The sequence below is a fragment of the Zerene cesonia genome, chromosome 20 (assembly GCF_012273895.1).
Source record: "Zerene cesonia ecotype Mississippi chromosome 20, Zerene_cesonia_1.1, whole genome shotgun sequence".
NCBI classification, from domain to species: domain Eukaryota; kingdom Metazoa; phylum Arthropoda; class Insecta; order Lepidoptera; family Pieridae; genus Zerene; species Zerene cesonia.
In genome coordinates this window covers 1133504-1145986 of record NC_052121.1, presented here as the reverse complement: position 1 = coordinate 1145986, position 12483 = coordinate 1133504, and the positions used below count along the sequence as shown (strand labels likewise).

At 35.4% G+C, this 12483-nt stretch overlaps 2 protein-coding genes across 2 annotated transcripts in view; one reads left to right on the top strand and one right to left on the bottom strand.

The window, feature by feature from the left end:
• LOC119834821 (mediator of RNA polymerase II transcription subunit 13) overlaps positions 1 to 9851 on the bottom strand; it is a 53975-nt gene extending 44124 nt beyond the window's left edge. The window contains exon 1 of the mRNA XM_038359331.1: positions 9611 to 9851. Coding sequence (XP_038215259.1) covers positions 9611 to 9679 — 69 coding nt within the window. The 5' untranslated portion in view covers positions 9680 to 9851. The remainder of the gene's footprint in view (positions 1 to 9610) is intronic.
• A 266-nt stretch (positions 9852 to 10117) lies between these two features.
• On the top strand, positions 10118 to 11795 carry LOC119835027 (39S ribosomal protein L50, mitochondrial). Its single transcript, XM_038359618.1, has 5 exons — positions 10118 to 10271; positions 10359 to 10444; positions 10532 to 10728; positions 10970 to 11089; positions 11621 to 11795. The coding sequence occupies exons 1-5, from the start codon at positions 10227 to 10229 to the stop codon at positions 11734 to 11736; spliced, it is 564 nt and encodes a 187-aa protein (XP_038215546.1). The 5' UTR covers positions 10118 to 10226; the 3' UTR covers positions 11737 to 11795.
• The last annotated feature ends 688 nt before the right edge of the window (positions 11796 to 12483 follow it).

Below are 12483 nucleotides of genomic sequence, written 5' to 3'. Positions count from 1 at the left end.
ACCCCCCGCTCGCTGTAAATCTAGAATTTTGAGGATTTGCCCCACTTTTATGGCTGTCGATTACGTAACAGAACGCAAAGCATTGTTTTCCGATGTGTACCTGTGATATGCGGTGTGTTTGAATTCGAAATATGGAGTTGTAGTCACTTTTTGACGTGTATATCGGCATATTTGCATTGTACTGTAGCAAATGTTTTGTTTAGATAGACATCGTGTTTCGTACGCATCATATTCGTGTACAGTAGGAATGTAAATCGTAACATATTATATTAAAGTCGTGTTCTTATAACATATTGAATAAAGCGTGAAACAAGCACAAAAGATACATTTTGAAATTTATTGAGCTTATAAATTGCAATTCACAATTTTTCGTATGCTAATCTATGATAAAATAAGCTATGGAGCTACATCGTGTCTCCGTGTAAAGTTACTGCGACAAAATAATGCGGACCCCATGCGCAGGCCGCGAAGCTTTTATGAATACAAAAGAGGAACTTGAAAGCTTATAATATCGTACAAACTAAGTATCTACCGTAAGACAGCCTTACAACGTCGTGAGTCTTTTATACAATGGTTTTACGGCATGAGATATTATGGAATTCTTAGTTTTTTCCATATACATACTTATAGCAGAGGAGCGTTGAGGCCTTTGGTCTGTTATAATCAATTTGTGTTCAGTATATGAATTCAGTATATGGGCTGATGATGATGATATGAATTGGAAAATTATGTTCTTTTAAAATAAGTAAATAAACTAAACCGAGTATAATATTTGAGATTGACGTAAGTGCACAATTGTGATACCGAACAATATTAATATTTACAATATTCTGTCAAGATTCAAAACTAGAGAAGGTAACACTTCGGCACAATGGTGGCACGAAATCAAGTTTTATGCACTATTTGTTAAGTGGCACACGGCAAGTACTTCGACTGAGTAACTGTAGGAATCGCAGTCGAAGATTTAAACAGATAATATCATTTCATTATTCATATAGTAGTCATGACATCGTCGATTTAAAGATTACAGTAAAGATTATGGTGTGAATGTCGTACATTTCCATTCTTGTCTTCGTCATACTCTGGTAATAACTTGTATTACAAAGCGAAATATAAGATTGTATTAGGAACTAGCGAAGCCTTATAGCCTTCTTCAATAAATGGGATATCTAACACTGAAATAATTTTTCAAATCGAACCAGTAGTCCTGAGATTAGTGCCGTTCAAACAAACAAAAAAACTCTTCAGCTTTATAATATTAGTACAGATATGAGCTTATATGTGCATTTATCTTAAAAGTTGATGCCGACAGAAGGGTGAATTGGGAGCGCTTGCCCTTGTGCGACGTGACACCAAGATGCAATTTAATTCAATCATCGACGCTAAGCGCTATCAGACTGACGATACTCACTTCTCACTACGATGTACAAAATCTATTTACTTCTTGAGAATGTATGAATGTATATAATGAATGAATTTATTAAACTATCAGTAAGCCACAATAATGGTGTATATTGAAAAGGTGTGTATTGAAAGAAAAATATATGCCGCGATTTCGTTTAAACATTAATTATGCGATATGAAAGTATGTTATAAAACGGCTTTCGATTTTTCGTGTAACGTTAACGCTACTCCATATATAACAGAATACAGCTACATACAGTATGGTAAATGGTACGCAATGAACGCGTCTGAAATTTCATTCCGCAGTGTGAATAGTTGAACGAGTTCGTAGCGACGGAGCTGCTCTGCGGAGTGCAATGTGAAAGCATATAAATTATATTGCCCTCGAAGACCCACCGTTTTTGGGAACCGACTAGTTGTTACCTTAAGCCATGTTTACACGCGAACGTAACCTTATTGCACAATAGCGACAATCTTACGCTTAATTAAACAGTTCGGCGTAACCTAGTTGCGTTTGTAGTAAAGAGTTTCTTGCATTGTCAATCGCTGTTGTATTGCATTGTCTACAATAATGGGGTCGTAATCGTGTAGTGATCGTATATAATTTAAATTGTTTTAATCGCAATTTTAAGTACATAAAATTGAGTACAAATTAATGATGATACAGATATTACTGTCATTTAAAAATATACTACATTACTTGAATAATACTTTATTATGCTTTTAAATATTGGTGATAGATTATTTCAATTTGAAGGGGTCTTCGATTCCTGTGACTCTCTCAATTGATGTCGGTTCGTGGTGAATATAACTGTTACTTGTCTAATCGAGTTTGAATCAGTATATTAGGTACATGTGCGTAATAACTTTAGTTGTGTGAAAACTCGTTTTCCGTGAGTCGAGGGCCGAAATGAAGGGCCAAGGTGAACCATCGAGAACGATCATGTTGTAATGAGAGAATCATTACTTTGCATATTATATCTAATAAGTAAAAGTTTATGCAACAAAGAACGAATTGAACTCAAAGCATTGTTAGATCTATGGAAAATCAACTAAGCTTGTATAAGCAAGGAGACAATTTATATTCTGCGCTTCAATAACTTTTTATCACGGCGAAAGTTATACACTTGTGCATATGTATTCAATAACTTCAGTACCTAAATAATTTGATCACTCGATGACATCATTTACATATGTACTATTAAGCTTTTTGGAAACCGATTTAGGACACGATGGATCAACATTTTATTCTTATAAGAACTTTGAAATACTTAAAGAAACACATAGGGATTATTCTTCTGCTAAATATAAAGTCAAGAGAACGACATTATTCTAGAAAGAGGACTTAACGCTTTTAAATCACGAATTGGAGAACTAGAAGATTGGCTACTGAGATATTTCGATCGATACAAAATCGAGCACGTGATCGCACAGCTACCCACGAACATTCAATTGTTGCGGATATTTTGCTTTATTTGCTATTCTCAATGCAAGTGTTCGGGCGTGTAGCGAGATGAGGAAGATTAAACGCTCACTTTCTTGCAAGTCGGACGCGGAGTCGTGCCAAGCGGTGCACAATGATATTATTTACAAAACAAATCGACGCGCGTCGGCTATATGCGTTCAACGTCAACACTAACATTTTATATGGCGTAATTTACCGTCGGTATTAAAAGCGATCAGATTATACATCACACTCGGAGTTGACGAGTATAATTTCTCCGTGTGTATTGATAGGAGCATAAACAATATGCAAAATGTTGATACGAAATCGGTGAACAAGATGAACAAAAAGCGAACGCGCATATAAAATCAAGAGCAAAGCAATAACAAGGCGCAGGGCTCCTCAGTTGTCTTGACCCACATACGGCGGCCGCGGTCTCGTTCGCACTCTCGCTAATCTACCGACGGACCCTAATTGCTGCTCGAATCCAAATTATTGCTCGAGATGCTTGTTATACAAAATCTATTATTATACATCGACAGCAACGTTCAAACGGTACAATTGTGTATCAACACTTAAATGCTAATTTCAATGCTAAATAAACTCGTGATTAACAGTTTTCCTCATTGTGGATACATAGTGCCATATCAAATTTAACATAGACAACGTTAAATAATAATTAAACCTACTGTTATATCTATAAAATGTTTTAGAATTTTCGTTCCATTAATTCGTTATTACATTTATAATCAAAAACTAAGGCTTCGAGAACGCAGGACACATCTAGCGCAACTTTTCCATACTATTAGTATACTACATCATTTATTAATGCGGACATTGATTAAACTTACATGCGACTGTAAAAACCCATAAACACTTCATATGAAATGAAGACGTCACAACAATCTATGAGGTCATAACATGACGGGAAAAAGGAAAACCGTAAAATATTGCAATTGCAACTTCAATGAATACTAATGCTTTTTCATCGCTGCAAGTTTACGCATAGATTCGTATATGTTACCGTAATGATCACTTCAATGACAAACAAAATATAAGAACGTATATACCTAGTGAAGAATACGCTTCTTCACAAGTGAGCTGATGTAACGTGCATACGAAGCGGTGATGTTTTGATTCTAGGCCGAGAGAAACATAACACATATAGGTATCTTATCAAAGGGAATGAGGGGTTCCTTGTTTTACATTGCTTCCATCTGTCCTACATATATGTGTAGTAACTTCTCTTTGATGTTCTCTTGTACAAATATACAAGTAGAAATTGTTATCAGCGCATCGTATTCCAAACATATATCCAGTGCGAGAACTATGTTTTTACAATATTCAAACGATCGCACAACTGTAAATTAATATTTATTGGATCATCATCATCATCATCATCATCAGCCCTTATATGTTCCCACTGCTGGGACACAGGCCTCCTATGAGGGTTCAGGCCATAATCCACCACGCTGGCCAAGTGCGGGTTGGCAGACGTTACATGTCGTCGAACTTTTTGATTCTCGGACATGCCGGTTTCCTCACGATGTTTTCCTTCACCGTTTTAAGCAGTGGTGATGTTATCTACATGCGCAGATAAATTGAAAAATCAATTTATTTTCTGCACGCTCGCCCGGTCGCGAACCCCGACTTTTCGATTCTGAAGTCCGAGGTTCTCACCACTGAGCCACTGCACTTTTATTGGATATAGAATCACATTTCTTATGTCTTATTAAGGCGTCATATTGGTCCTTACACCAATCCTTCAAACGTTACCCCACTTCAATACACGGTAAGTGAATGCCGATGATGACAAACATGGAGTACTTTTCCTCAAGACATCAAAATAAAACCTTGACCCAGCTATAAGGAGCTTTACGGGTCAAGGGCCTAACAAAATGCCGATGCAATGATTCGTCACATTTATTAATGTTGCAAATTATTTTCATGCGTATGCGCCGATCTTCCGTGCCATGGATAACGGATAAATTATAAATAGCATACCTAAAAATATTGATGAGGTAGGGTTAAAATATAATTTGGACGACACAGGAAGCTGTCAAACGTATCAATGAAATCGAATGAGTTCATTAATTTATTTATCCAATAAGACTCCTTCTAGAATCAGTTTTCGTTAAATAATTTTTGTTTGTTTCGTCATAAAATAATTTTACCATTTATCACCGGTTCGGAAAGTAGTTTCTACAGAGAAGAGCCAGCAAGAAACTCTGTAGTAGCTGCTCTTTTAAAATCGTGTCAGTCGTATAATTGCATAATATGCATAATATCCTAATAATTGTGCCAAAGAATTGTATAGAATACATGACGTATTCTTGCGAATATACAATAATATATTGGACATAAAGTCACAACGAATAGAATAACTATTTACTCAATCAACCATAAGCAAACAACTGGTGTTCCATGACACACACAAGCACATATTCTACAAAGCTTACGAATGCTTCGAGAAAGTTTCGCATCGAGCTCAAAATACTAACAATAAGTTTTGTTATGAAAGCGCAAGGACACAATGTAGGTGAAGGACGCACTGTTAACGCTGTATTGCATCTCGCACGACCTTCGCGATCCTTGATAAGAAATACTACTTAACCTCATTATACATTTTATTTCAAATTCTTCATCGATAACTGTATGTAGTACGTACCAAACTACGTCGACTCAACGAAGTGATCGTAAGAAATACATTGTTTTGTGTTTGTGTTTTTTTTAATCAAAACAATGCGTCTAATAAAGACCCCATAATTATTCTATAGGAATATAGGAAGATAATAGTGTAGGGAACCTCATTCTAATGTTGAATTTCCATATGATTACATAAATAAAATTACCGTCTGTATAGAATAGTTGTTAGAATACAACAATTTCATAACAACTGTGTTTAGTATAACATCAGAGAACGGTTCGTATGACACAGTGGGATCAAAGACGCGAAGATAACCCTTATCGCTTTGATAAGGGACTGACGCGGTATTCGCAATTGTCATTGCTACTCCGCTCGGCTGTAGGTCAAACATTGCTTCGAGTGTTTTCAAGTTGTTTAATGTTAACTATTCGCGAACAAGATGTTGAAATGTTAATATTGTTTTGTGCGCACTGAAACAGATCTTTTCACCACAATATACAAATTTAATTAAAACTGATGTGATATATCACAACCACCAAAAAGGAAAAAGACATTATATTCAAGGTCATTATTTTTGTTTTAATAACTCTACAGCAAATCTTTGTTTAGTAAATAATAAAACGAGTCAAGTTATCTCTCATAAAGATGGCGCTACTGTAGCTGATAACGACTAACAGCGTTAAGCCATAAATTTATAAAATGAGCGTCTCCATGCATCAATTTCAATCCTTAGGCTCTAGAAGGAGGGAGACGACTTGGCACTGTCACGTATTAAAATATTTGTCTACAATTTTTGCAAGCCAATTAAGATCATATCTTTTTGAGTAATTTTACGTACTGAAATTTATTATCCTAACTTGTTTGAGTAAATTAAATATGTGCAAGATACAACAACAAACAAACAACGAACAACGATAAAATTTCGCATGAAGTAAGCATTATGTTTAACAAAAATAGGACAGCAATGAAAGTAGCTAAGTAATAAGGTAGGCAATTAAATCGAGTGGCAGTGTCTGATAGCGATAATTATCACCACCGCACGGACCTTGATAGGCGACGAGACCGCTTATCAGTCGACGAGACCCCCGCGACAAAACATACCGGCCAATGGGCGCTCGCACGGAAAGGGCGCTTGGTGAAAATTACTTTTAAAAGACCTTCACTTTGACCCGTCTACGCAATAACGTGTGCTACAAAATACATATTTTTATTATTACATCTTTTTTTATTACTCAAGGTAAATTTATTAAAAGTTAGATACCTTAATGATTCGTAAATCAATTACAAATTGTAATGAATTATCAGCAGTTCAATGGAAGAACGTCGCATATATACGAACGAACGTATGTCGCATACATAAAACAGTTTGATTAATGTTGAAAAGTTCAATAATGAATTGCCTACCAATTAGCCGAAACATAACAATAACCTTAAGGTGGCGTAAGTTATGTTAAAATGCAATTATTTATAAGCGTTAAGTAATCGGACGTTCACAATTACTTCGTCTACAAGAGGAACAAGTTTTCCGTCAGCCATTCGAGATTCCTTTAAGGTGACTTTTGTCAGCATGCATATCTTTATGGTCAAGTGGACAAACGACCTTGAGTGCTTTACCGAATTCCGAACCACCGTGCGATTCTGTTTGAATCTTTGCTTAATACGTTTCAATTACGGTATAAAGTAACTTTTTCACTCGCAGTCTCGAAGAAAGGAAAATCCTTATGGTTACCGTTTTAATAAACGATCATGCTTCTTCTATAATTAATTTTTTTTATTAGTTAAAATATTAGTTAGAACTGATGCGAATGATTTACGTCTATATATCGTACATCATCGCATTTATAGGACAATTTGTCGCCCTACGACATTTAGTCCTGGCATTTTTAATACAAGGGAAAATGAGTTTTTATAGACGATGGGGTGGTGTATAGAGATGGGGAAAGGTCGCTTTCAGATAACATGAATAACTTAGCGCAATTCGGCCATTCCGTGGACAATATCGCCGCAGCGGCGCCTGGAACCTAAAATATTAAACCTGCACGCAATAAGTCTGCTTTATGGAATAGGGATGGAGAACAGCGAATATTAAATACATACGTCGTAATGGGATAAATATTCCGTTATCTCTATTTATGATCACTTGAGAAGATATCTATAAGACATAAAATCTCAACCTTCAAATAACATTATTCCTATTGAAGTTCAAACTTTTATGTCTATTAATACAATTTCCTTTGATTAATACAATTTCCTGCATTTAGTATCGAGTATTTCAAGAATAGATTTACTTATTTTATATGTCCGCAGCACACCAACTATATGAATTAAGAAATAAGTATTATAAAATATAATCTATATGTCACGCACAATAAGTTGAAAAAACGCAGGTTTCACGCGCGTCGTGGTGCGATGGGAAAGTGTCGTGGCCGACCATTCATGTACCGGGTGAATGAGTGCAGCCGCCCGCGCAGCGCCCCACGCGGCCTCTTGTCTACGGCATATCTCTTTACGATCAAACCGCAACTCATAAAAACTCTTGTCGCATATTTAATGTTAAATTGTGGTAAAATAACTTCATGTATATACCTTCATGTGTGCTAAAAAATACATGTATTTTTTATATACGTTTTTAAATGTTTTTAATATACTATTTTTATATGTTTTTAAATACTATGTAGATAAAAAGAAGAAAATCTATGGCACGGAAATACACTGACTGGTTTTTTAAATCAACTAACTCGCTAATCATAAACCTAGTTTAATGTTATGATAATAAAGGTATTTTGTTCAAGATCAAGAAGTATCGTCAAGGTCAAATTAGGTTTATACATAAACATATTATGTACCTACAAGGCATGATATTTATTATTATGAATACATCGTCTGAATATGGATACGACGCGGCTAAGTTAAATATGGTTTATATTATCATTAAAACATCACCTTACAGTATTTCTAAATCATTATAGAAGTTAAAGTTGTTTTAAGTTGCGGAAAAAAACAACATTGTTATCGAATGCAATATCAAAGTAACAGATTGTAATGTGCATTCTTTGAAAATAAGTTGCGTACGCGATCTACTAAAGCAGTGAGTGTATTGAACCCGGCGCAATGTCAGCCTAGTAAGTCGATGCGTCACCGACCCACGACCGGGCAATGTGAACGACAGTCGACAGAATTCCACTCGACAAAAGGCGTTGTGTCCGCAAACGATGCATAAATAATTAGACAATAAGCAAGCAGGGCAAGAAATCAGTAATTTGTGTCGCGGCAAGATAGGCGGAGCGGCGAGGGAGACGGGTGCAGGCGCGCGCCGCAGCGCGGAGATGTGGCAACGCGTCAGGTGGAAATGGCGCCGGGCTGCTCTCCGCCGAGGACGACCGACCGCCTCCACCCCCCACCCGCAGCCCCCGCCCCGCCGGCCTCCTCGACATACACCCGCCGCTAATCCTCAACCGAATACAATCTGATAAAATTCGCGCCAGCTATGAACGTTACGCAAAGCGACTCTATACTACAAAACGACGATAATGAATGACCGGACCGTTTCTTTTATACATACACAAACATTCCCACCACCTCTCTATGATAAATTAAGTCGCAGTGTAGAACCGAACGTTGCTGTAAGAATGTAAGTGTAAGAAAGTTATTTCCTCGACCTGGCGAAACTAGTCTTGCGAACACATTACGGTCCGTGTTACGGCCAGGCAAAGTCAAAATGACCTCTATGAGCTTGGGGCTTCTTATGTCCTCGCTCGCCGATTGCGATGATATTTTATGGGTTAGCAACACGGCATGATTCTACAGCCCAGAGTACGATGCCAGAATGACTAACAGTCGAACGTCATTAGTCGACTAAGCATGGTTTCTTCCATACAAAGTTTTAAATACATTTGATCGATTTCATTACCGTATTGCATTAAGGTGATTTTTGTGTAACATCATCAGTCAACGATAATTGGACCGTTTGCACGTCGTGGATATTATTGATGACTTCAAATTTTATGAATATGTGTCACCATAACCGTAGCACGTAACAATAGCAATATGATAAATATAATGATTTCGAAAGAAAAGTACCTACGACTTCTTTCATCAATGTAAAAGTGACTTACCAAGGCAAAGAAGTTTGTGTGGCAATCCTCGAGACTAGCACCGTTTGTTTGGTGATTTTGATGCGTCATGGTAGTCCAGGGCACTTCATTTTCATATCACAACACTAATAACAGGTTCAAACTTAAAGAAACCACTCAAAATCTTAAAATCATCACCGACATTTAGTGAAGTTTTCACCTTTCAATGGCGACTGGAAAATGGCGGATGGGAAACAACAACCCAAGCCGACACTAGCGCTCGTAACGGCAGAATACATAACTATGCTCGTCCAGAAACATTCTTACGTTCCATTATACAATCATATTTGCTAAACATGAAAAATTACTGCACTTTGGCTAATAAAGTATTATACACTGTATCTATAGTAGAAAAATTATTCAAAATTATTTAATTGTATAAAATACAATGATCGTAAGCAAAATAACAATAATACGTTTAAGAATATTTTTAATGTAATTTCAAAAAATGGGCGTGAATGCGTGATAAGGAAACTTGTCATTACACAATTGTAAATGTCAAATCTGAGTTATGTTTATGGGATTTTTTATTTCAGGTTATAAAAATAAATTGATTTAAGATTATTCAATACGTATATTTCTTTTGAAATATTTCAATATGCTCAGAAACTTTATTCTACCAGTTACTCGTACAAGGTTTCAGGTTTGGATTTTAACAATAGAAAGTATTCGCATGAAATCATGTTCGTAAATTTAATGATTAAATTAATATTTAAAACGTAAGTTTCAGGTACAATGTGTTAGAAATAAACAGAAGAAAGTGCCTAAAGCGGATAAAAAATTGCAAGCCGCAGCAGAATCCTTGGCTTCAAGAGGGTAACAACACGACTTTTTTCTTTAATTTCGTCAAGATTTTACTTTTTTGAATTTTTTGCATTAATACTAAATTATTATTTCTCCTAGGTTTCTTCGACCAAATAAACCTTGGGATCCACCTACCAACATTCAGGAGACTGTACTCAAAATTTGCACCGACATTGGGCTTAAGGAGAACTCCGAGTTTGAATCCTTAGAAGTAAAGTTCAATGTGCTAAAGGCATGCTACGAAGAGACTGGACATAGTGTACCAAACTCTTTACTCCATACAATTGAAACAGTTGGTATGTTTGTTGATAAAAAATTCAAATTGTAATTTAGTATCTCTAAAAAGGAGAATACATTAAGGAAAATCAAAATTTTTTATGTATTTTTTTTATAGATATTGTGATTCAAGAGGAAGGTTTATATGTATAAAAATATCTTTTAAAATACTCCAAATTAACGCAAAGCGCAAAGTGCGAGAAAAGATAGTACATAATATAATCATAAAATTAAGTATACATATAGCAATGGTGATTTCAGATGATTTATTGGATTTCTATGAAACACCTGTTGATGTGTGCACTCCATTTGATGCCCTGAAGAAAATGGAACTCCCTAAAAATCTTCATGTGCAAGGAGACTATGTTCGATTTCATCCTGGTATGTTTAAAAATTTAGAACTTTTTTCAATACTGCAAATAATAAAAAATTTAGGTGAGACTGACCTTTACTTAATCTTTAACTTTACTGAAGCAATGTCTTCTTATAAACTTAAGTAGTTATGAACTATGTTTTATAAAATGATAGAGGTATAATAGCATTTATATTAAGCAGCTGATAAGTTAAGTTGGATTTCCACAACTAATCTTCAGATATCAAATTTATTTCTTCTCTTTGATTTTAGATATGTAATAAAAATAATAAAGCTTAGATACTCTAAGGTCTATAGGGACACTTGATGCCTTGAGCCACATGGCTTTTTTATTTTCTTATGAAAATTTGTAGCTCATTATTTCAACAGAAAAGATTGCATTTTGTTTGATTGATTTTTTATGTTTTATTTGACAAAAGTAGATATTTTGTTTTAACTTTCATAGCATTCAAAATGCTACATTTTTAAATGAGAAATTTTAAAGATTTGATAAAAATCTCAAATTACCTTATATATATAAATCTATATTTTAATTTCAGATAAAGATACCCTATTCAATGGTCAGTCAGCATTCCCTCAGAGTTCAACTATAGTGTCCGGATTGAAGACGCGAAAGAAGTATGAAGGATACAATGCAAAGAGATCTTGGCCTTAATTTTAATTTTCATTATGTTTATAGGATAGCAGTATAGAATAATTGTAATTAAAAGTGTTAGAGACTAAATTTGTGTATTATTTTTCTTAACATATGTATATGATAAAAATCTTAAGCAGAAATAAATCGAATTATAAAGTTTATTTTGTTTCTTCAACCACAATTTACAAATTTTGCTGTTGCACGCAGCTTCGCATCGCCCGTGTTGTCAAAACCAATTTTTATGGTACAAACTAATCCCCAAATAATAAATATAGGGTATAAACTTGGGGGCAGAATTAAAAAAAAAAAATAGTGGTTATTTGTATGCCAAATTTCAGCCCGAATAATTCAATAGTTTGGGCTCGCATTGAGAGGCCAGTCTCGATATCTCTCAATATTTTTACACCATTAAAAATCATGCTTATTAATCGTTTTGATTTATTGTCAAATTATTGTTCAAGCATAGTTATCTAATAGTGATATGTTTAGTAAATCGATAGTAATCGATGAGATTTTTAGTAAATCGCGTAGGTAATGTGTGCTACTGTGTTTCTTACGGTGAGTGGGGAAGGCAGAGGCCTGTTTCATTTTCCTCACTCTTCCAAGTCCATTCCAACTTTCCAGTCGTCAATCCTTTCCTATCCCTTCCCCCTTAAAAGTGGGCAGCGCATTCGCAGACGCTCTACGTTCGCAAATGTTCACAGACGTAGGTGATCGCTTAACATCAGGTGAACCACTAGCTCAGTTGCCCGCTTATGGTATAAA